General features: G+C 34.7%; 1 protein-coding gene across 3 annotated transcripts in view; it reads right to left on the bottom strand.

Annotated features, from left to right (window-relative positions):
- Window positions 1–26,944, bottom strand: part of UBE2Q2 (ubiquitin conjugating enzyme E2 Q2) — a 66,321-nt gene that overhangs the window by 15,183 nt on the left and 24,194 nt on the right. For all 3 annotated transcript variants that reach the window (XM_074296489.1, XM_074296490.1, XM_074296491.1), the window contains exons 2-6: window positions 19,826–19,930; window positions 17,131–17,235; window positions 15,694–15,750; window positions 13,678–13,818; window positions 2,713–2,797 (exon numbers count right to left, since the gene is read on the bottom strand). In XM_074296489.1, the coding sequence (XP_074152590.1) occupies window positions 2,713–2,797; window positions 13,678–13,818; window positions 15,694–15,750; window positions 17,131–17,235; window positions 19,826–19,930 (493 nt within the window). The remainder of the gene's footprint in view (window positions 1–2,712; window positions 2,798–13,677; window positions 13,819–15,693; window positions 15,751–17,130; window positions 17,236–19,825; window positions 19,931–26,944) is intronic.

Raw genomic sequence — 26,944 nt, 5'->3', positions numbered from 1 at the left:
TCAGGAATGTACCCAAGATGATTAAAGACAAAGGTCCCACATGCACCAAAATATTTATAGCAGCATCTGGATAACAAACACAATGAGGCTCAGAGAAATTTGCAAAGATTTCTATGAACTAATGTGGAGTGAGGTAATCCCAAAAAACAATAACAACAAAAAACAATATACATGACAACAATATAAATAGAAAAGAACATAAAACTCAAAGTTAATATCATAATTAAAATGACCAAGTTTGGCCCTAGACAAGAGTTGAGAAAATGCACCTACTTCTCTTCACCGCATAAGTGCAGAATTCTGGTGTGGAATTTTGCATACAATGTCAGATGCAGGCAAATGGATTGGTTGGTTTTCCTGTTTTATAAAATCTATGTTAAAAAGGAACATTTACTGGATAGGAGAAGGATATTGTCATAAGTAAATCTGATGATAAATTTATGATGGAGAGAGCCTTCTGTAGACAGAGAAAATACTATGGAAACTGAATGTGGATCACAACATAGTAATTTTACTTTTTTTTTTTGTTTTGTTTTCTTTTTTTTACTTTCTCCCCCCTTTTTGATCTGATTTTTCTTGTGCAGCATGATAAATGTAAAAATAAGTTTAGAAGAATTGAAGATATTTAATCTATATTGGATTACTTACTATCTAGGGGAGGGTCGAGGGGAGAAGTGAGAAAAAACTGGAACACAAGGTTTTGCAAGGTTAATGTTGAAAACTACCTTTGCATATATTTTAATAAATAAAAATTATTAGTATTTAAAAAAAGAAATTTGATATGATAATAAAAAGCATCCATTAAAAAAAAAACAAACAAAAAAAAAAACTGCCTTTGATCAATCACAGGCCATGTCAAACTAATTTAACTGTTCCTTTTACCAGGGTTATTATTTTAATAGAACATGGAAATTCTGTAGATGTGTAGTTTATTTAGATTTAAACAAAATATCTGATAAAAGTCTCTTGAATCATGTTTGTGAAAAAGCCATGGAAATATAGGCTGGAAGATACTATGTTTAAATGGATTCAAAACTGTTTGAATGACAAGACCAAAACAAGAGGCTTTAAGGATTTGATGAGGTCTCCATTAGAATGCCACAGGGATTTGTGTTTGGCTGTGGGCTGTTTAACATTTTTGTCAACATCTAGGATAAAGGCAAAAATGGAAGGCTTAAACAAAACTGGGAGGGGCAGCTATACATGTGATAAAAGAGAATTTTTTAAAAATGTTGAACTTTTAGAACATCACACAAAGTTAGATTAAGTTGAAAAGGGGTACATGTCAAGAAATTTAAAAATCAGCTTCACCAGCATAAAATGCCAAAGAGCAAGATAAAGCAACAGACAGGAGTTAGAAATAGGAAAACCACCTGGATAGAAGGAAAAACTTCATGAAAATTAAGGCAATTCCAAAATGGTTGATGTCTCCAGGATAATGAGTTCCCACCCCATTCTGGAGATCTCTTAGGCACAGGTAAAATGGCCACTTGTGAGCTATAAGGCAAAGGAAATTCTTCTTCAGCCATGACTTGGAACAGATGGCCACTGAGATCTTGTTTACCTCTGAAGTTGAGGAGAAAATAGCTGAACTATGTAAATGATACTTAAGCTATAAACACCTGTCTTTTAAAGAGCAGCAAGTAAAGGCATAAAGGTATTTTCTTCATTTCCTCATCTAAACCCTTAAAAAAAAAAAAAAAAAAAGTTGTTCAAAAATTTCAAGCCAGATGTTTTACAGGTATACAATTTTCTAAGTATTTTTTTAAAAGGGGGCGGGATAAGAAGAATGAAAAGTCTTGTATTTCCCAAGATAAAGATTATTAATTTGAAAAATATAAAAGGAAGATCACTCAAGGATGAAAATGCATTTTTTAGACTTCATAAAACTTCCTGAAGAAAAAGTGATCAGTGAATTCAAAATGTTAATTCCAGAGAAGTGATAGATCTAATCCTTTGATGAGTAGGCTTTTTATTTTTTAAACAAAAGGCAACATGATTTACATTTGGTCACATGAAACTTTCTGAATGGTGTTTCAATCATATCTCTACATAACTAAATCAAACAATTCACTTCTGCTTTCAGATCCTTAAGTGTTTTTCAGATTTTCTATCTCTTTATTAGAAGTAAAATATGCCAGTATAGATTTTCTGATGTAGGCTCCTATAAATCTTTCTTGGATAAGATGTTGGGTAAAATGGAAGAACTATTTTGTAATTGATGGCAATAGAAGAAAAATACTAAATTCTTCTAAATGAGCAACATACCACAATTCTAAATGATATGGAAAAAATGAACAAAAAGTAAAGCTGTTAACTTATTTGGAAAGTACACAAAGCAGAACCAAAAGAAGGTTAATGAAGTTTATAATGGCTTTACTTGTTCAATGACGGAATAATTCTTTGCATAATAATTTCTCATCTCCCAAAGAGTAAACAGATAACAAGTACTTTAATCCATGTTATAATTAAGATAGGCTATACACAGTCAGACCACTGGAACAATAACCATGAAAATAACAAAAGTTTAGTCCATTCTGTTCAATTATCTATTTTGCGGGAAAAATATTAACACTTGGGTCTCAGCCTTAAACACAAAATTAATGAAAATGTCTAATCTGTCTTCATTAGTTTATCACAAATACTAGAAAAGGCAGTAGGCTAAGGGGTGAGGTGGAGAAGTCTAGAAGGGTCAAATAAAACTCTTTTTACCTGTTTTATAACTCTGTGATCGGTATATATCCCTGAGCTCTTTCATGAGTCTGTCTGAAGCCTGCACTGAGCCAGACACCGCACCCTGAAACAGAAAAACAAAATCAACCTTTAAGACTAATCATCCAGAATTCTCACTTTGAGGATGTTAACAAGAATGTACATACCATAAGCACACGTGAAGATGGAATAGATCAATGCTAACAAAAAAGTCAGAAATCAAAGCAAATGTCAATAGGAAGCTGGCCCTGGAAATAAGGTGGAGTCTTTAACATTCTGCCAATATTTGCTGATAAATGCCCAGAATGACACAAATCTGTCTTGCACACTACAAACTATGCAAAGATATAGATAACAGTTTTAAGTAGTTGACAAAATGCCTAAAGAAAATTGAACAGCTGTGTTCCATAGGATTCTGAATCATTAACTGCATTTTTTTATATATCTGTGTTATATTTTGGGGTGGTAGGCACTTGAAAATAGTTGTTTTTTAAAAGTTAGAACTATCCTTGAGTATTTTATTTACAATGTTAATTTATTCAGCAAATCTTTTACTATAAAAATGTACATTTTAGTCCAGTTCCCATAGTGGACTGTGTGGGGTGTGAATGACTGAAACCTAACTGGCTCTTATATTATACAGTAGGTGTTTTTCTAATCAAAGGATAAATAAACTGAGTGACTTGGATATGTGCTGGCAGTATTTGAGCTTGGCAGTTTGTCCCCAAAGGTTGTTTCTTGCCATGCCTCCCCGGGCATGGGGGTGACCAGGACTCTCTGCAAACATTCTGTGAGCTCACAGCTTTGTAAAACTTCAAGCATGGGTCTAGCAATGAACTCCTCAGTCCTTCTTACAAAGACTATCCCGGCTAAGCTGCCTGGTGACCAGTCACTAGAGGATTGTTGATACATTGCTCCAAAGAGATAATTAAAATGCAGATTTTTCGTAATTTGAACTTTTTTCTCACAAATATATGAGCTTCCCCTAGAATTGAGAGATGTTCAGTGTTAGTCCGATCAGTTGTTCCAAGAAACAACTATGGATAACAACAATTTGGAGTTTATCAGCTTTGACACCCTCATTCCACAAAATCAGGAGACTCAAGCCAAAAGAGCTAATGGGACTTGCTCAATGTCCCATAGCTCACGAGTGTAGTGCCTGGAAGAGACATCAGGAGCAGAGTGAGGTGGATTTTGAATTTTGATCACCTGGGTTCAAAATCCATCTCCAACACCCACTGAACCTTTTTAACAAAGTTTCTGTTTGTTCATCTGTAAAATGGGGCTAACATTTCTACTTCACAAGGTTATGAAGATAAAACAAGACACTACAGAGAATGAATAAAAGGACAGGCTCTCTATCTCCAGACTAGAGACCTATAAAAATGGAGACTGTTCTAATTTTGAAAGTCAAATAATCTTTCCTCCATATCATTCTTTTTGTCTCTAGCAAAAAGCGTCGAGATTTTTCTTCCTTTGTCAATCCCCTGTACCAGGTAAAGATGTCAAAAGACAGTGATGATCAACTATGAAAGACTTGCTTCTTCTCAGGGGTTCAGTGATCCAGAGCAATTCCAACACACTTTGGACAGAAAATACAATCTGCATCCAGAGAAAGATCTGAATGTAAGTCAACACATGCTATGTTCACTTTTTTTATCCTTTTTCTTTTTTTTCCCCCTCTCATGGTTTTCCCCTTTCATTCTGATTTTTCTCTCCCAACAAGATTGATAAAAGACATTTGTATTTTAAAAAATTAATGTATATATCTATAACCCCAGGAAGAAATAAACAAGGAAAAAAAAAAAAAAAAAAAAAAGTCAAAATATAGCACCCGTCTATCCTTTAAAGAGGCCTTTTCTTTCTATGCAATAAGTGTCTTCACTACTTCAAACTGGTTTCATCTCATCCAATCATCTTACTTTAATCTGCTATTATGGACAAATACATAGATTAAGCTATGTCAGACTCCTGACAGTCAAATTCAGCCATTCTATGCTGCAGCCAAAGCCCTGGAGCCTCTTTTTGGTTAAACCTTGTCCTTGTCCCTCTTGTTTATCAAAGCCAGGGATCTAGTGAAAAGATAGTAAGTGTTAAGGCCTCTTTCACTTATGTTGGTCAAAACAGTTTTCTGAATTCAAAGAGAAGCCAATCCTTTACATAATTAAGATCCTTTTTCTGTGCTTAAACAAAAGCTTTTAGTGATTTTTTTTAGCAGCTTTTAAATTAAAAAATATAAATATGCAAAAAGTGAACTGTGTCTGTTTCTATTCTAGTCTATGATTGTTAGCAGGATCATACCTCAGTAAGTGAAATGTATAGGTGAAAACCCTTGTACTTATGAAAATCTAGATGGTAATTTTTCTCTCTAGTAACTGCTTTTCTTAAGGCTACCTCAATCATCTGCATTTCAAACATCAGTCCCTACAGGCTCTACTCCAAGCGATAATACTCAACAAAATCCAGAAGAATACTTGCTCATATATATCACTTGCTTCCAAGTTTGACTTCAGTGTCAAATTCCTAGGTAGAGATGCAAATCAAGAAGTTTCAGACACTTTAATATAAATTAATTTTTGGGGGGGTCTGGAGGCAAGGCAATCAGATTAAAAGATTTGCCTAGGGTCACACAGCTATTAAGTTGTCAAATGTCTATGGCCAGATTTGAATTCAGGTCCTCTTGACTCCAGGAATGGGGCTCTATCCATAGCACCAATTTTTCTTATTTCTTTAGAAAAATATTTACATATACAATATAAATTATATATTTCCAGTGAAGGGGAAAAATAGTCTATGTGTGACTATTGAACAAAAAAAAGAATTTATCTGGTCAATTTTTTTTTTTTTTGGTTGTTGTTGAAGCAATTGGGGTTGAGCGACTTGCCCACACAGCAAGGAAATGTGTCTGAGGATGGATTTGAACTCAAGTCCTCCTGACTGCAGGGCCAATGCTTTATCTGTTGCAACATCTAGCTGCTCTTGCTCCTAGACTATTCTTTTAAAGCTAATTTGCTTTTTTTAAAAAAACTCAAACTTTCCTGAAAATGACATCTCACATCAGAAATCACTGCAAAATCACTTCTCCTGCCTTTCCTCACACTGCTTTGATCACTGATGTACTCTTCAATATAAAACCTCTAGAGCTATAGGGCTTATATGCAAAGGAGAGAAACTGATAAGATAGGGGAAACTATATTAAGAAACAAGCATTTAAAAATTTCAAAAATAGAGATTTTTGTTTCAGGATGCTGAAATTATGCAATGAGTGCTCAATATATGGTTTTTGACATGGCTTGGTGACTGGATTATCTCATTTACTGTGTGATCTCTGTACCCAAATTCCTTATCTATAAACAATTGCTGGGCCAGTCCTCTGAGGGAACACAAAAGTTATGTTGCTACTCCTAAAATGTTTGCCTAGAAAACTGCCTTGTATTTTAGGGAAAACATTTAAAATGTTGGAATATGTACAAAAGAACATAAACACAATAAAGATAATACAATAAAATACAAATTAAGAACCAAGGAGCCTCCTTTTCCAGATTGAAAAAGTATTTGAGGAAATCATGGGATCAGACATTGAGAGTCAACGGGGATCTTTAGTGCCTCCAAGTCCAGCTCTTCACTTAAAAAATGAGTAAACTGGAGCACAGATGGCTACCATGTGCAAAAGGCATTAGATTTATTTTTCTTGGGCCTCAGGACGTAGAAGAAATGGGCAAAGGTAATAAAGCCCTGGTATAAGTAAAAACACCTAAAGGTGTGCCAAAGTAGAAAGGGATGACTTAAGTAGGATGAAAAGCATCCAGTAAAGCCTGAGAACCCAGGCTTTCTATCAAGTCAACAGCCTCTTCCACTCTTCATTGACATGAATCTTCTACTCCAGCCACATTGCTCATTTTATCTTTCACTTCTGGATCCTTTCCTTCTTCTCTCTACTTCTCCAAATCCTATTCATATTTATAGTTCAGCTCAATTCAACACTGGCAATACATTTACCATGCACAAGACTGTGGGAGGAGCTAGGAATAAAAGGGCAAAATGGAAGATTCAGCAAATGTGAGAGGCCAGAAAGAAGAGGACATTCAACCCAGGGGCAGAGAATTACCACCAAGAAAGATGCCAGAGCATCAGAGCCAAGAAGTTTCTGATCAGACATAGACACCATGGCAGTGTGGCCTCAGCATGCAGGTGGGATAACCAAGGGAAAAGAGATGAGGAAGGTGTCAGGAGAATGGGTGCAGCAGTGTACGCTGGCAGAAGAAGCAAAGCCAGGGCTGTCAGTCTCCTCTAGGAGGTCTCCCCCAATCTCAACAGATCAGATTCTCACCTGTATCATATACTTAGGAACTCAATGATTTTCCTGCCCATCACTTTGGCCTGCTGCTTTCTATGCTCTGGTCTTCATCTTTAATGTCTGTTACTCCAACCAGAAGCATCTTCCCATGTCCCTTGAGGCAGTGTGCCACCTTGGCCACCTTGAGCTATTCCCCTGTTCTCCAAGAATCCAAATCCTGCCCAGTCTTCAAGAGGCCCTTTTTCTCAGTGATCCATCCCTGGTTGGAGCTCCACATAGTCATTTCTGCTTTCTCTCAACTCCCTAAAACAGTCACTGTTTGCATCTATCATCCAACCCTCATGGGCTGCTCCTTCAATGTTCCCTTTACAGAGATGTTCTATCCTCAAGTAGATTGTAAACTTTCTAGGGCCAACTATACTATAGTATAGTATAATACATATATATATATACTATATATATGTATATACATATATATATATATATATATATTCTATACTTCTTTTCACCCTCCACAGCAGCTTCCACATTGTGAGTATTTAATAATTGCTTGTTGAATGAGGATCACAATATTTTGATGCTTTTTAACCACAAGTTAAAACAATTACCAGTAAAATCTTAGAACTAAAGCTTGAAGGGAACCTTAAGTCACCTGTATCAACTCCTTCATTTGACAAGATTAATTAATTAATTAGCCAAGGTCACAGAACCAAGCTTTAAGTTCTATGAGCTAAAAAGAAAACTCCTAAAAAAAAAAAAAAGAAAAAAAGAAAACTCCTAATTTTTGTGTTATCAGAAAACCAAAAAAAAAAAAAAGTTAAAACAATGTTATATTCTAGTAAAACTACAGTTTTTAACACTTTTATATTTTTATACCTTAGGGAATTAAACATCAAATAGAAAGCCAAAGAAAATAAAGTACCTGATTGCCATTTGTTTTAATAAAATGCCATGAGGGACTAAAATTAAATGAAAAAACAATTATTAAAACAGTGGATGGGGGGGGTGGGGTGTCATAGACTTCTTTTATATTATATACAGAAAAATGGCTGCTCCTGGTCTTAGAATTGGTCCTTGCAGGTAAAACAAAGACCAAGTATGCAGAAGGCCTCCTAGTCTTACAACTCAAAGAAAAAAAATAAGGGACTATATTCACATTTAAGGGCAAAGTGTTCACTTATAGAAGTAATCTGCATATTACATAATAGACACAAATCAAAGATCTTTTGTGACTTTGGATAAGCCACTTAACCTGGACTTCATTTTCTCCAACTGTAAAATTCTTGATTCACTCGGCACTTCTGCCCTTCATGAGGATTAAAATCGTTATGATATGACAAAATTAACATGTCTAAAACTTGATTCTTCTAGCTTGTGAGAATAGTGCTGCTTTCCCGTTATTTGTACATTCATCCAGACTTTAAGACTGAGCCTGCTTCTAGGTAATCATTCTCCTCTGCCCCCAGTTTATACTCCATCTTGCCCCTTCATCATGCTGATCCACATGCTAATGATTTTTGATGTAAATCCCTGTGACAGACCACCAACCCAGTCTCCCTCTTCCTCCTATCTACCATACTTCAGCCATTCTGAAGAACAGATTAAATCATTTTCCTTGGCCTTCAATGGAACATCTGTCTTCAACTTCCCAAAAACCCTTCCACAATTTCTCCCTCCTCTGCTTTTGCTCATGCTATGTCATATACCTAGAATGCCTTTACTTCCTCCATATCCAATCATGACCTTTTTACATTAAATGTTTGTTCCAAGGCCCAAATAAGATGCCATATTGTCTTCCCCCTATCCCCACAGACTACTATCTCTATAGCATTTTCTCCTCCCTCTAATTTAAGAACACTTAGGTTTTGGATCATGCTTGTCTCAGATTTTAACTTGTACTATATTTGAGTATATTTTGCCACCATTCCAACAAGACTGTAATTTTCCAAAGACAAGGACTATGTATTATTTATGTCTGCATCTTTCTTTAGGTATAACATAACAGTAGGCTCTGAACAAATGTCTGCTTTTACTTTTTAAACTTAAATACAAAATAAGAAAAGGAAAAAAATTGCCATCTGCACAGCAGAACATAAGGATTCAAAATATAAAGCAATAAATTTCCATTTCAAGAAAGCATATACAATAAATATTACACATTGTGTTCAGAATTGTCCATCTTTTCTTTGCTTCCTTGTAGGTTTTCTTTTGTTCTCTGCTGTGCACTTTTGACTTTGTTTTTTGATTCTTTCCCTCCCCCCAAGAATGCTAAAATTAAGCTGAAGACATACACACAAGCATATGTGTGTATATACACAGATATCTATAAACTTATACATATATACAGACTTATATAGATATCTATGACCATACATATAAACATACATTCATATGCATTTGGGTAAGACTATACTATGTGTGCTTCCAGTTGTCCTCTATTTCTCTGAATAAGTTCAAAGAACTTATGCACAAGTTTCTCAATCCATGACTCATCATTTTCTATATCACAGCAATATTATAATCTTACAATGTCAAGTTATTTTAAATAATCTGAAACAATTCTGATTAATATGGTTGGCATATAGTGTAGTTTCTCTATTTTTCGCTTTTGCTTAAATTTATTTTAGCTTTAACTTTGCCTAAAATCATGACTACAATCTCTGTTTTTACATAATAAATTCTACATCTGATCTTTATTTTATGTTTGTGTGTATTTCTCATTTTTGTAATGTTTTCTGAAAGCAACATACTGTTAAATTCAAATTTTCAATCTATTATTTGTTTCCATTTTACAGGTAAATTCATCCCATTCATATCATGAGCTATATTTATTTGTGGCATATTTTCCTTCTTCCTATTTTCACTTGCTAGCTTTCTCCCCCTATTCCTAGGCCTCAACTCCTCTATTTCTATCCATTACATTGCCCTACTTCTTAACGTATCCACCCCTCTAGGAATCCCTCTGTTATTTTCTCTCTTACCCTAGTCTACTGTCCTCTTATCTCTGAATTAGAAGACTTTTATATCTTCATGATACATATACTTAACCCATTCCCAAAGAGAGCAAGATTTCAATACGACCCACCCTCCCCTCACTAACTTCTTCTGTATCAATTTTTCCTTTTTTTCCTCTCATTTGTATGAAATTGCTCCATTTCATCTTTCTCAACAGTTTTTTAAGAATCACTCTTATCATACTCAGCTCAGCCCATCATTTTTTTCAAAGTATCCAAATAAAAGATCTGATATTTTCATATAAAAGAAGTAAATGATCTGACTTTACTGAATCCCTTATAATTGGTCCTTAATATTTATATTTCTTCTGGATATTATATGTTAAATTTTCCCTTAAATTCTGTTGCTTTTGTTACAAATACCTAACAGTCTTTCAGTTTAACTATTATTTTTTTTTCCTTCAGGATTATACTTAACTTTGCTAGATATGTACCTTTGGGTCATAACCTCAATTCTTTTGCTCTACAAAATATAATATTCCAAAACTTACAGTCCTTCAATGTAGTATGTAATCCTTATTGTAGCTTCATGATATTTAATTTTTTTCTTGCTGCTTTCAATATTTTATCCTTAGCCTGATAGCTTTGAAACTTGGCCATGCTTATATCCCAAAGAGATCTTAAAGAAGATGCTGCAAGAATGTGGCAGCTCTCTTTGTAGTGGCCAGAAACTGGAGACTGAGTGGATGCCCATCAATTGGAGAATGGCTGAATAAATTGTGGTATATGAACATTATGGAATATTATTATTCTGTAAGTAATGACCAGCAGGATAATTTCAGAAAAGCCTAGAGAGACTTACATGAACTGATGCTGAGCGAAATGAGCAGGACCAGAAAATCATTATATACTTCAACAACAATACTATATGATGATCAATTCTGATGGATGTGGCCCTCTTCAACAATGAAATGAACCAAATCACTTCTAATAGAGCAGTAATGAATTGAATTAGCTACACCCAGCGCAAGAACTCTGGAAAGTGAGTATGAACCACTACATAGAATTCCCAATCCCTCTATTTTTGTCTACCTGCATTTTTGATTTGCTTCACAGGTTAATTGTACACTATTTCAAAGTCCAATTCTTTTTTGTGCAGAAAAAATAACTGTATGGACATTTATACATATATTGTATTTAACATAAACTTTAACATATTTAATATCTATTGCTCTACCTGCCATCTGGGGGAGGGGGTGGGGGGAAAGAGGGGAAAAATTGGAACAAAAGTTTTTGCAATTGTCAATGCTAAAAAATTACCCGTGCATATATCTTGTAAATAAAAAGCTATTAAAAAAAGAAAGAGAGAAACTTGGCCATGATATTCCTTTAAGTTTTTCTCCTCTCAGGTGTTGGATCAGTAGATTTTTTTCTTTCTGCTTTGCCTTCTTGCTCTAGAACTTTAGGGTAATTTTTCTTGATCATTTCTTGTAATAGAGTATCAAGATTCTTTTTATAATCATAATCTTCAAGCAGTCTACTCTTATTTCTCCTTGATCTGTTCTCTAAAGCAACTTCTTTTTTGATGAGATGTTTCACATCCCCTTACATTTTTTGGTGCTTTTGATTTTGTTTTAATATTTCTTTGTGTCTTAAAAATGTCATTAGCTTCCTTTTGACCAATTCCAGTTTTCCAGGAATTATTTTCTTAAGTTTTTTGTTCTGTATTTCAAGTTAGTTGACTTTATTTTCATAACTTGATTTTCTTGGATTGGTTTTTCTTCTTCTAATTTCTCCTCAATCTCTCATTTGATTTTAAAATTCTTTTTAAAGTTCTCCTAAAACACTCTTTCTGGGTTTGTGAGAATATATGTCCCACTGAAAAAGGAATAGCTTTTTTAGCCCTACTATATTCCTTTGAATATAAATCCTGACATTCTCTATCTCCATAGTAACTATCTTTGGTTTGGTTCTTTCTCCTTTGTTTACTCATTTTCATGTTCTTACTTTCATTTTATTGTCAGGAGCTATTAATATGATCAAATTCTAATCCCAAGGTTTGGAAAATAATGCCTAAAGCCTCAGCCTTTTAAACGTTATTTTCTGAGTTCTGTTTTGGAACTCAACTATGGGCTCTCCTCTCCACTGCTAAGACATACCTAGAATTCATGATCATACTATTCTTATCTGTATGAATTTATCTGATGGGCTGCAAACTACAGCTGTCTTCTCTTCCTTGGAACTGAAACCAGGAACTCTTCTTCTCCTGCAAGTATCCATAGCCAAACAGAGTTCCTGCCCTTCTGCTAAGGCATTAACCTTATGTAATAGCTCCTTCCCCCTGGCAGTAGCAGCTCAGTATGGGATGCATTTGGTCAGCATAGCTGTGCTTGGCATCCCTCAACAATATTCTCTTACTCAACCATCAGATCCCCCTACACTTTCCCTTGAAATAAAAGTTTCTAAAACAGGCTGCCTCCCAACTCCAGCTGCCCCCAGGGCTTGTAATTTGTTGATTCTGCAGAGTTGGTGTGGAGGGAAATAGAACCAAGCAGAACCTCTGCTCCTGGAGGTCCTGGAGGTTTCCTAGGGTGGGCTTAGGTTGTCTTAAGAGAACTGCTTTACATTGACTTTTATTTCCACTGCTCTACATTTCTTCTCAAGCAATGTTCTGTCTTTTTTGTAGAGGAAATTTGGAGAGCTAAAAGTTTTCTGACCCACTACTCCACCTTCCTTTATATCTTTGACTTTTACCATTGTCTACATTTTCTCATTCCCCCTATTTTTTCCCTATTCCAGAAAACTATGGTGAGTGTTTTAATGAATTAATAACTTGTGAAGAAAAATCAAACATATCAGAAAAAATTTAGGTTGATATCTATTATTCCTTATTTAAAAAAAAAAAAAAAACCTCATGCAAACAAACATACATGCATTGTCCTTTTCTCTTGTTTTATTAATAGTGATACTGTAGTAGTAGTAGTAAGAGGCTGCCTCTTTCCCAGAACTCACCCTGACAGCCCATGTGTCAGATACCCTGTGTGAAAGTGTCTGTCCTGTGAATTTAACACCCCATGGAAGAATTGTCTAATGTTATTGGGAAGATTTTTGATACTATTAAAATCTCATGTCTGAAGGAATAAACTTAAAGTATGATTATTTAAATTCTTTAAGTAAACTAAGTCAAAACTCAATTCACCAAGGAAGGATTATAATGACATTTTTATAAAAAGAAATGAAAGAAAACAAAAGAACAAAATGCTTAAAGGCACAAGTTTCAGACAACTTAGATGTAGAGGTACATCACTCTGAACTCAAGTACCTACATGTGTGTATACACACATACATGTATATCTATATGTATAGTGACCAACACCTCTGTGTTACATGATGTAGGTACACAGAAAGTTGGCCTGACAGGCATTTAGTCTTGAATTCAGATCCTGCCTCTATTACTCCCTGTATAACTCTGAGAAGCTCTAAAGTCTTGAGTTTCAGGGAAGGTGCCCACCTGTTTTGGTCACGACAGCTTTGTCCTCTCTATTCCTTAGAACTCTCCACATCAATAAGAGACCTGACTCTGGTCCTTATTCCTACCACAAAAATCATTTTTATAAGCATACCTTTCCCTAATATCTAATATTTTATTGTCATTTTTCTCTCTCCCTCTTGCTAGTGTGTATGAATGAAATCTTTAAGTCCACAAATACTCACATTGAGATGGTCTTGCCTCTGATTCTTCCTAATTTTCTCTAATATTGCCAGATTTTCTTTTTCAATGCCTTCATCCTCAGACTTCTTTCCATCAATAGGTTCTTCTTCCTTCATATCATAGTGATCTAAGTCTTCAATGTCCTTTAAGGAGATGAAAAATATTTTATTTAAGGTGGTTTTTAGACACACTCCACTAGAAAAAAAAAGACACTTCCGTTTCATGATTTTTTAAAAGACAACCATCTTTGGCTTTGGCTTTAATTTCTCACCAAAGTACTTGTTTTCGTTTCAGCTCAACTATTATTTTCTTTTATCCCTCTTTTTAAAAAGGAGATAAAAAGGGCTAGGAGTTTTAGAAAAATGGGAATAATGTAGATTATTAGTGTTAAAAATGCAATGGTATCAAAGCAAAAAAAATACCAGCGCTTTCAAATCTAAGATTAAGAGGGGCAAAAGGAATATGATACCATGGGTAGTGAGCTGGCTGGAAGCCAAGAAGTCTTGGATTCAAACCCTGACTCTGACACCTCTCAGAGGATCTCAGAAACTCTGAAGCTATGAGTTTTAAAGATGGCAGCCTTGTCCTCTCTGTCCCTCAAGAATTCCCTTAGTCAATAAAAACCTGAGTCCAGTGCTTAACTCTACCAGCAACAAAGGGCATTTTTGTAAGCATGCCTCTCTATACTCTCACCGCCTTCCCTCATCTTTCCATGAGCTACTCTCAGTTCCATCATATGACTCCTCTTCAATGTATTTCTTCACCATATCCTCAATCTACAGCTCTCCTTAAATTTCTTTGAGACCATTACCAAACTTCTTCCTCACCTATTGGCAATCTCCTACATTCTCCTCCTGGTAAACTATTCTCCTCTAACTGTTGTTGTTCTTCAGCTCTTCTGCCTTTACTCTCCTGGTATAGACTTCATTCTCTAACTGCACTCACTTAAATGTTCTTTGGTAGAAACACTGATATCCCCATAGCTCAGCCCTTGTCTTACACCTCTCTCTCTCTCTCTCTCTCTATATATATATATATATATATATATCTGTTTGTAGATCACTTTTGTCTACTAGGCTCAAAACTCTGGATATCGGTAAATAAAAACACGAGAGAGACAAAGATGGCACTAATGATCAGGTCTCATTTACTTTTCTTTTGGGCCATTTAAATCATTCCCTCTGCTTTCTTTTTTTTTTTTTTTTTTCCCTCTGCTTTCTTATTGCAAGCATCTTAGTCCTTTAAGCTTAAATACTGAAAATATTTTCCTAAGTGGTTTCTTTGTCTCTAGTATCCCTTATTTCAATCTATTCTTTTGACCAACATAAAATGATTCTGTCTAAAACATCACTTTCAGACATTACACCCTGGCTTAAGAATGTACTTATTACCCATCAGATCAAATTGAAATTCCTCAGTTATTTGAAGTTTTTTGTCAGCTCAAGTCCTCAACAAGCATTTACAGAGCACCTATTATGTGTCAAGTACTGTGCTATGTTCAAACAAGACATGCACAGAATAAGTTGGGTATGGACTCACAGGAAAGATACTAAGACTTAAGAAAGCCTGGGACATGCATCTTGCAAAAGTCAGGACTTATCTCACTTGGAGGAAGCCAGAAATAAATGATGAGGAGGGTCGACACCTATGTAGTAAACAGCTGGGACAAGTGATATAAACAGCAAGCTAGGAGAGGTGTCTCAAAGAGGCAGGTGTGATTACTATCCCCATGTTACATATGAGGAAACTGAAGCAGACAGTTTAAGTAGCTAGTCCAGAACCCCCAAAGTAGTAAAGGCAGAAGCTGCTTTTCCTCACACCAAGCCTAGTGTCTTGTGCACAAGTCTAGTGTTATGTGCATTACGATGCCATCTAGCTGCCACTTGGGGAGAAATGATTACTATTAGGTGATCAAAACAGGTTAAAGGAGCATTTCCACTTTTAAATATAGAGTGAACACAGATATTTACTAATAAAATGATTAACAAAATGGTGCACTTTCTGTATAAAATACCTACTTCACCCATATCTTCTTCATCTTCTTCTTCTGAAGTAACTTCATCTGTTGTCCCATTCTGAAATACATAGATATTTCAATAATTGATGAATTCTTCTATTATATCCTACATTAAACTAAGCACCTACTGAGCATGAGAAAATTTAGATATTGCGCCAGTTACATATTCTCAATAACACTGTTTCAGACATCATTTAAACAGATAATACAAATTTCATTGAATTAATTTTTAAAGCTCAGTTTTGATTATATATATGCATATATAATATATACATATATATGTATATATTATATATATGTATGTCTGTGTGTGTATATACATATATATACACACACACACACACACTATATATATATATATATATATATATATATATATATATACACACATACACACCAGCTTTTACAAAACACTATTTTAAAAAAACCTATTAACTTCAGCATAAAATTATTAGATGCTTTGGGAATAAACAATAAGGAAAAATGAGTATTCAAATTTTTTTTTTAAATCCACATCAGCTGCCAAAAAAACCTCTAATCTGCTATCTAGCCTTTTTATTTACTTTAAAAAATTTCCATTCAGATATAATTCTTATGATTTTATTTAAAGAGCCAAAAAAAAAATCACAAAAAATTCTAATCTATTTGGTATCTGAAATATCAATATTTTCCAGAATTTTTCCAATGCTCTAAAATTATATTTAAAAGAATGTCACTTGTTATTTTAATTTATATCTGGATAAAGTCTTCCCAAAGCTAGTTCATTTCCATTTGAAACTTGTTATGGTGTACATTAAATTTAGTTCACAGACTGTATTTCCCTTAATTACAAATATCCTAAGAGTTTCATAGATGGGAGGATCCTTAGTTGGAACTCTGTTATCTATCTAGCCCTGTGTCATTTTATAGGAGAAAAAAACTTGGACCCCAGAAGAGTTAGCTGATTTGCCAAAGCTAGTTAATTCAAAGAATTACATTAAACAATGTAGGACCAATATTTTCCTAACAAGAAATAATTATTCTCTAAAAATTCATGCTACTTAGAGAATCTTGACTCAAATGAAAGGATTTGGTAAACAGGTGAAACTAAACATTCTTTTAAGTTACTTCAGAAGCTGGAAATATAAGAGATTTAAACACAATTGAGGAAAGAAAATACTAATCTGCCAATTATGCAGGAGTTTTTTTTGACTGAAAAATCTGAGATTGCAAAAATGTGTGGAGATTCTAATCAAGGGCCAGGATAAAAATAACTTCATCATTAATCCAAAAAAAGGGTAATTCTTCAGCACTTTAAGCAGGAGTAACAAAATCCAGGAGGAAAAATCTATACAAGTCAGTCTACCAAGATATATTTAAAACACACCAATGCAACCTTTGCTGTTGAGATCAATGTGTTTCCCTTTAGATTCTAAGTACTCAATGAATAGGAATTTACCTGACCCGAAGGCAGTGGCTGATCAAGCATCTCGACATCAGGATGCTGTGGGAGGTTGTATAATCTGCAGAGGTCACAGATTAACCGCTTCAGTTGCTGAAGAAGCTATGAAAACATTTTGGCAAATCAATGTTAGAATTTTTTGGGGGAAAAAAATCCCTGGAAAAATTTAACACTTTTCTGATAAAATAAAAGTCTGACACTACTTCAACAGAAACCATTCTCTTTCATCACTAACATGATTGGTCAAATATTAATTCAACTTCTTTAAATAGATAAAAGAAGGGTAAACTAGAAAAGGCTATAGTGTATATATATGGACTTTGCTCTAAAAGATATGATGAATTATATGAGATATAACAAAAAAGAGTAGAATAAAAGGGAAGAAGAATTAAGAAAAAAATCTCTTTTTTTTCTGTCCTGGATTACACTTTGGCAATCTACTCAAGCCTAGGACTCCTTCTAAGAATCATATTTTTAAATGAAGACAAATTTTTTTTTCTCATCCAAATTCTCAAGCCTCCCTTGAAATTTTAACCCCTGCTCTAGGTAACACCCAGCTTAACTCCTGATTTTTTTCCTTTTAAAAAAATCAGTTAACAGTATATTACTGCAAGATTAACATGTATATAGTGTTTTATGACAGTTTAATGGAATTTATGTCTATTTTAATAAAATTACTGAAAGATTGTATATCAAATACTTTTATTTTTATTTTTTAATAAATACTTTTATTGTGAAAATTTTAGTGACATATTGTATTATTGCAACATATAACACACATATACCCAACATATTCCCAGCTGAATCAGGCTGCCTTTTGATCCACATCATACCCTTCATTGTGGGTGTATGAGACTGCCTTGGGCCCTCTAAACCGTCTCATTGGATCAATTTCCACAGGGTTAATGATTTAAATATATGCGGATGAATTTCAAATCTAAAAATCCAGTTCTATCTCTCTCCTGAGTCTAGGTAGACATTTCCAATTGTCTATTGGACATTTCAAACTGGATATCTTAGAGACATCTCAAATTGAACAAGTTAGAAACTGAATTCATCTATTCCTGCAAACCTATGCCTGCTCTCAGTTTTCCTATATCTGCTACCACATCCAGTCACCCAGGTCCCTTGACCCTTCATTGTGCCTTACCTGACAAGAGTCAATCAGGTACTAATTCTTAGCCATTCTATCTCTTGCAATCCACTTCTTCTTCTCTAGAGAACCACCCTGAATGACCTCCTAATTGGTCTCCCTGATCCAACTCTCTTCTCTCCAATCTGTTCTCCACAATGCTGTCAAAAGGATGACCATATGGAAATCTGCCAAGGTCTTTACCCCCTGTGGTAAAATTCTTGTGGCTCCTATGTTTAGTAAAGTGTTTAGTGTTTAGCATCAAATACAAACATTTCTGGCTTTTAAAACCCTTTTATAATATAAGGCTATCTATCTTTCCAATCTTATTATAAATTTTTCACCTTTCCAAACACCATAGTTCAGGTTAAGTAGCCTTCCTTATTGCTATTTTTTTATCTGTCTCCATACTGACTGTTTCCAGGTAGAAAGTTCTCCCACCTCACTTTGACTACTTAGATTTGCTTGTTATCTCAAAATGTTGGTCATACACCACCTTTTATATGAAGCCTTTCTAGATCCTCTGTTCTCTCAGCCTCCACTAGGGTCCCTCATCCTATCCCTTGTATTTATTTTGTACATATTTTTATTTTCTTATTTAATGGGCATTGAGTCCTTGGCGGAACATAAGGTGCCTGAGGACAGGAATAATTCTGTTTCTTATCTTTATATTATATGTATGTACATATAAAGATACATATGCTTATTGTTGATTGAACACAGAAGTCAGTCAACTGATAATCATGCAACTTTACATTTTTCAAATATTTTCCAAAATCAATACCAAGGCTGCCCAATGCTTTTTTCTGCATTTTTATCACAGTAAAAAGTTGTTCTCATGTATAAAACTACAATGATGGTACAACTATCCTTTTTGTTCTACTTCAAATAAAATACTTTAAAAACCCACTACTAAGAATTACATGGTTACCACTTTTATAAAGCAAAGAGCCATCCCTTAATTATATCTTTTGCAAATCCAAATTTTTATCAATCAGATTTTCTTAAAGCAAAGTACATTTGCATTTAATATCCATACGTACAAATCAAATTAAATATATGGCTTCTGACCTGTAAGAGTCTGTAATTTGCAAGATCAAGTAGATGATAAAATTACTTCAGAGAACATCCATATTTTATCTCTACTACATCCAAGTTTATTCTTTGTGGTTTTAAAACATGGTCATTGTGAATGCCTGAATGGCTTCAGAAGTAAAAGGGTAGAAACTGAAGATAAGAAACTTATTTAATTACATAAAACATGAAGGATCTTGAGGAAGAAGATCTTAGATAGATCAAGGCCTAGAGTCAGAGAATTACATAGCAGGGCCAGAATCCTCCCTTCTCTTCCTAACCACTACTTCCTTTTGCTTAAACACTCTGGATAGCAAAGTAAAAGGAGAAGGTTCTGACCAAAGTCTAAAGATAAGCAAAGGCTGATGGATTGGCCAGTGCCCCCAGGATGAACCAACCATGCTCATCAGCCATTGTAACTCTTAACAAGTAGAGAGAAGCATTCTATTCATGATGAATGAGAAATTACTAGGTTTGGGTTCTCACCAAGGTGTTGCTCTTTTTAATGTCTTCAAGACGTTCCAGAACTGATGCCAAATTTGGGTCATCCGATTCCACAAACCATATTGGTGATGAAGAAGGATAGGATTCCTATTATAGAAAGATTTGCAGTTAATACATTTGGCTACATCCTGATCATGGGATTCAGTTAGAGTCTAACACCCTTAAATTAGGAGAGGGGTCAATATAAGCAGATGAGAACCCTCAAAGAAGGGCTCTTCATAATAGCCACACCCTGAAGCTTCTTTACCATCACAATTATTCTTAATCAATTAGCTCTGGTCTAGAACACTGAACAAACACTAATGATGTACTGGGGACACCATGAGACTGATATTCAGGCACCAAATGTTGGGATTTGGTCATGTGACAAATTCACAATAGCATATCTCCTTTGCAAAAGACAGGTTTATTTAGAAGAGTTTACAAAATTAAGAGATACAAGAGACAGCAGGAATGGTAAATATGAAATAGAGTTGGGAGAGCATACAGCCAAATACCAGGAGGCATGGTAGGTGGATGAGAGGAAAGATATCGTGAGCCATGGCAGAGGATTGAGAAGAAAGGCACCATAAAACAGAACCCTGGGCTAACCCAAAAGAAGTTCAGCAAAGATGGCATGGGCCATGGACAGATCTATAGGGGAAATTCAACGTCACAGATTTGTCATAATTTGGATTTCTCAACAGACACAGAAAAGTGGGACTACCCAAGACCTCCACTAAGGGTGGACTATAAGGTAGAAATGATCCCTATGAATGCCTTGCCCTACTTGCCTCAGGGAATAATTTTATCAGTACTTCAGTTTTTCTCTGCCAACCCCACTCAGTTACTCCAGGACCTCATCACTAACACTACACCACTATCAGGGTGCTTCAGAAACAATAATTTTTTTCCTTGACAAACATCAAATGGCACCTTTTGCCACGTATTAGTCTTTTAAAACAAACAGGAAAATGTAACCATAGAAAGTGTTTTATGGCAGTATAATTTTTTACATCAAAAGGCTTGTGAGGGACATGAGGTCACAAGTCTCTCTCCTTTACTGGCAGATGGTACTCATGTTGGAACTTCCATGAACATAAAAAATCCATCTTTCCAGCTCTTAAATACCTTACCAAAGCTGGAGCTTTCACATCTCTAGGGTATTATAATGAATCCCCCAAAATAAAGAAATGCCATGTCAGACTTCAAAAATGAATCTGCAGCACTCTCACATTGTGCTGCTTTACATCTTTTAGATGAACAATTAAAAAAAAAAAAAGTTCAATTTGAGAAAGGTCTATTTGAAATTACTTTTTTAAAGTTGTAGGTATACTTGGGATTTTTTAACCACTCTACTCCAGATGCAGAAATGTGATACTAAACTTTTTGTACTCTTTCAGAAAATAAGCAACTAGCAAGAGATATAAACTGATATTTTCCTGGGGGAAGAGAAGAACTAATCCTAATCCTAATTATCTTTGTTTTCTCCCAATCCAATAACCATTTCCCCATTCTACTTAAACTCTGGGGGGAAAGCTGTAGCTTTCAGAAAGTGAGAGCATACCCAAGTTTTTAAAGTAAAATAAATATTTAGCAAGAAAACTTTGATAGTACCTACATTAAGAACTGCAAACAGCCTCTGAGCAATCCCACCCTGAATCTATCAATAAATGTAAACCAGGCTGAAGATGCCAATTAAAGGAGGACAATAAAAACTGTTTAAAAGTTGTTGCCAAAAATGACCACAACAAGGTAAATGGATTGATTTTGGGGGATTAAAAACAAACAGGGACAGCTAAGTGGCACAGTGGATAGAATACCAGCCCTGAAGTCAGGACCACTTGAGTTCAAAACTGACCTCAGAAACTTAACACTTCATAGTTGTGTGACCTTGGGCAAGTCACTTAACCCCAACTTCGAGAGGAGAGGAAAAGAAAGGAGAGGAAAGGAAAGGAGAAGAGAGGAGTGGAAGGGAGAAGGGAAGGGAGGGAAGGGGAGGGGAAGAAAGGAAGGAAGGAAGAAAGTAAAAGCTATTTAAGTATAAGGAACAAATTTAGTACAGAGGGAGGTATGGCATACAACACCAACGCTTACACTTTTACTAAACAGTTTTTTGAGTGCTCCCTTTTGAGTCCACCCCTTGGGTATTAGGAGAGGAAAGCGAGACAAACTGAAGGATGAAGGTTAATCAGTCAACAAGCTTTTATTATGTGCCAGGTCACTGAGCTAAGTACCAGGGATAAAAGGGAAGGTCAAAAAATTCATCAAACAAAAAAAACCAGACCAGATTCTCAAGGAGCTTACATTTAAAGAAGAAGACAATACACAAATACTACTAACACAGGACATATATGTATATATATATGTGTGTGTGTGTGTGTGTGTGTGTGTATATGTATGTATGTGTGTGTATATATGTATGATAGTTTCAGAGTAAAGGCAAGGCTCTCGATACATTTGCATATAAACACATGCAGTATTTATTATTTTTAAACAATAGATGTAAAATTAATATTCACCATAGGGAATGACCTTATTATAACTGGATCTGATCCTATATAGTTATTCTTTGGGAAATAAAATTTGAACTACTTCTGCCAACAAAATTTGTTATAACAGATACAGCATAAGAAAACAGCTTCTTGTTTAATTATGTCCAATGACATCTGACAATAAAGTCTACACTTCATCTTGCACTAGAAAGCTAGAAATTTGTGGAATTTTACAAAAAAAAAAAGTCAATATGGCATCTGAATCTCATTTAAGATAAATTTATCTTAAACAAAGATGGCCAGATGATTCATAGGATACTTAGCCTCATTTCCAAATCTTCAATAAACTCTCACAATGACTCAAACCTTTTGACAGAACATAATAAAAATAAGTTATGTCTTCTTGAGACTTATTTTTCTCAGTTTAATAATGACAATTTTGACTGTTGCAGTATTGTATTTTTAAAATTATATTAACTAAGCCTAGGAACCTTGGATATAAAATTGGTCAACATTAAGACAGTTTCTACATTGAGCAAAATTATAATGTCGATGTTACTCTTCTGTACTGGAAACAATCCAATCCATATTAAAAGAATCACAACAAGGAAGTAAGATCAAATGCTATCTAAATGCATAATACTATGTTATTTTAATCACTTCTATGCCAAAGGATGTTGGTAGTATTAATAATAACTCACACTGATAGAACTTAAAAGTTTGGAATGCACTTTAGAAATATTATCTAAAGAAACATATTCCTCACAATAATCTAGGGATAAGTGCTAATATTTTCTCCATTTCATAAATGAGTAAATACAGGTTCCAAGAGCAGGAGCCCACTGCTAATGTGTGAATGGTAGTGGGGGCTTTCAAACTATTTCAAACTATTTTTTATTGATACAGTCCAACCATAAGAGTGGCGCCTAACTTTTTTAAGAAGGCTAGGTATTTAAATGGCACTTAGACATTTGTGATGGTCTCATCACTCATAATTTCAATGTGAGTCCAGCTCCCTAACAAAAGATTAGAAAGGCAAACTAAATAATTCTTCTCCCTGCGTGGCATGTATGCTGGATTCCCACCAATTACAGGCTGGCTGGCTGGCTGCCTCTGCAAACATTTTCCTGGGCTACCTAAAGCCCCTTCCAGTTCTAAAGCAAAGTTAGGATATATTCAGCACTCCAAACCACAGAATTCCACTTTGTTTTTCCAACTTGTGCTTACTCTCATATTCTATCTAGATCTTTTCCTTTTTCTTTGCTCACAAAAGGAAGAAGGGCTGAACATACACCAAAAACTGGAAAGCAGTATGGCAGAAATTAAATCCAGATCAATTATCTCACACCACATATACCAATAAGTACCAAAGGGATGCTCACACCACATATACCAATAAGTACCAAAGGGATGCACCTAATTATAAAAGATCACATCAAAAACAAATTAGAGGAACAGGGAAGAAGTATTTTTCACAACTCCGCTATGAAAGTTCTTGACCAAGGATTAGAGGGAATCAGAGAAAACAGACAATTACATAAATTTGAAAAAAAGAATTGCTCAAATAAAATCAATGCAGTTAAAATAAATCGAGTAACAGGTGGAAAACCATCTTTGATGCATGGATTTGAGATAAACAGAGAACTGACTCAAATACGTAAAAGCCAATCCCTATAGTCTTCCAAAGAAGAAAAGCAAGTTATCAACAACCATATGAAAAAAATGTACCAGATCACTCCTAGGAGATATATTTCCTGAGGTTCTCTATCTGATTATCAATCAGATTGGCAAAGATGACAAAAAGGGAAAATAGCAACTGTTGGAGAGATGAGAGAGACAGATATACTAATGTATTGTTGTTTTCTTTAAACTGGTCCAACTATACTAAAAGGCAATTTGGAATTATACTACAAAAATCACTAAACTATATATGGTCAAGACCCAGCAATACTATCATCATCCTAATATATCCCAAGGAAATCACGAAAAGAGGGGGAAAGGAACCTTATGTACAAAAAATATCAAGAGCAGTACTTTTTCTTGTAGCAAAATATGGAAACTAAAGAGGTGTCCATCAGAAATAGATAAATGAATTATGACTTCAATGTATTGGTAAAGTGCTACAGGCTAAGAAATAAAAAAATGTTTTAGAAAACCCTGGCAATACTCGCATGAACCCAGAATGAAATAAGCAGAAACAGGAGAATAATTTATACAATAATCATAGTACCATAAGAGAAAATCAACTTTTTTAGGCTTAAAAATTCTAATCACAGAAATGGTCAACCATGACTCCAGAAGATGGATAACAAGATGCATGACTATCTTTGGAGAATAATGGACTAGAGACAGAATGAGATATACATTTTCAGATGTGGCCTATGTATGGATTTGTTTTGCTTAGTTTTGTTTATTCATTAAAAGAGAGAGCTTATTGTCTGTGGAAATGGGGAAGAAAAAAAGTACTGGTGATAGCAATGCCAAAAAAGAAGAGTGTTGAAAATAATGCACAGATACCCTTTGACCCAGCATTGCTGCTATTGGGCTTATATCCCAAAGAAATACTAAAGAGTGGAAAGGGACCTGTATGTGCCAAAATGTTTGTGGCAGCTCTTTTTGTTGTAGCTAGAAACTGGAAGTTGAATGGATGTCCATCAATTGGAGAATGGTTGGGTAAATTGTGGTATATGAAGGTTATGGAATATTATTGCTCTCTAAGAAATGACCAGCAGGAGGAATAATACAGAGAGACTTGGAGAGACTTACATCAACTGATGCTGAGTGAAACGAGCAGAACAAGAAGATCACTATACACTTCAACAACAATACTGTATGAGGATATATTCTGATGGACGTGGAAATCTTCAACATAAAGAAGATCCAATTCACTTCCAGTTGATCAATAATGGACAGAAATAATTATACCCAGAGAAGGAACACTGGGAAGTGAATGTAAATTGTTAGCACTACTGTCTATCTACCCAGGTTACTTATACCTTCGGAAGCTAATAATGTGCAACAAGAAAATGGTATTTACACACATATATTGTATCTAGGTTATATTGTAACACATGTAAAATGTATGGGATTACCTGCCATCGGGGGGAGGGAGTGGAGGGAGGGAGGGGATAATTTGGAAAAATGAATAAAAAAAAAAAAGAAAAAGAAAATAATGCACAGAAGAGAACAAAAGTTCTGAGGGTAACATAAACAGGTCAGCTGTGGAACTAATAAGTTGATTTATTATAATAATTTTTAAAACCATGCTCTCTGAAATAAGAATGGTTTCATATACAAGCCTTTTTTCTTGTTCTCCTTTTTACATAGAAATGTTTGTTGATATCTGAAGTTCAGAATAAAAAAAAAAAAAATCCTGAAAAATTTAAAGGGATGCCGCCTATTCCCATTGTTTTTTGACATAATTTTAGAAATACTAGAGATTATAAAATGAGGGGAAAAAAACAACAACTATTTACTTGGAAAACTTCAGAGGATCAGGAAAGAAATTAAGCTAATCTTAATTGGAACAAAAGGTCAATAATCTCAAAGAAACATGAATATCTATTAGAGTTGGAAGGATCCTTTAAAGCCTTCTAGTCCATCCTCTTGCATTTTATAGATTAGGAAAACTAGAATTTAGGCAGAGAATTTACCTAAAGATACTTGAGTAGTAAGTAGCATAAGCAGAAAGGATTTGAATTAAGGTCTTTGGACTCCAAAGACGACTCTTTTCACACTATATTGAACACTATACCCTTGGCAAGGGCATTAAAGGTAATTTAGTAGGCTTGATTTAGTACAAAGTTAATTAGTAGGCTCAGTCTTCCAACTTCAAAATCCTGTTCACTTTTGAATTCAAAATAACTTGAATGCAAATGCAATTCCATGAAGATGAGAAACAAGACAATTATAGGAACGGGGGTGTTCTGATCAATGAATACCAGAATACTAATCTAGGAAGGTTTCAAAACTACAATAAATTTAAGTAAAAATTTGAATTTAGCAATGGAATTGGGGGGGGGTGTCAATACAATACTACTTATATACATCTTGTATATATTCATCCTAACAGGACCCCCAAAAAGCTATTCTGAGCTAACAACCCATATTTCCAAGTAAAGGTCACTAAGTCAATCTTTCCTCACAAAAATACAAGCATGGGTATATCTTTAATTTTCTTCAGGTGGCTAGACACTAAATACATTTTAAAAGAGAAAAAAAACCAAACTTGCACATACTCTTACACCTTGAATATTCTTTTCATTTGAAGAACTCCATAAATTAACACATTTTTTAAGCTATGATTTACTCATGTTGCAACAATTCTGTTTATTCCCAGCATCCTATTTGACATCTGAAAAAGTTGACCTCCCTTCTTAAGTGCATACTTTCTTGACCTGCCTCAATAGCTCCCATCACAGTTGCAAAATCAAATATTAAAATAAGACCATAACACTTTTAGAAGCGTCAGATATACATAGCATAGCTTATCTGATACACGGAAAGTTAAAGATTACTTTTTCTTGCCTCTTGTCTCTCCCTGTTCTAGTCTAGCTTGCATACCCAATGCCAGATTAATCTAACATAAATCACTTTTATCCCATTTTTCCATTACTTGCATTACAAC

This window comes from Sminthopsis crassicaudata, chromosome 2 (genome assembly GCF_048593235.1).
Source record: "Sminthopsis crassicaudata isolate SCR6 chromosome 2, ASM4859323v1, whole genome shotgun sequence".
NCBI classification, from domain to species: Eukaryota; Metazoa; Chordata; class Mammalia; order Dasyuromorphia; family Dasyuridae; genus Sminthopsis; species Sminthopsis crassicaudata.
This window is presented reverse-complemented; position numbering and strand designations above follow the sequence as displayed.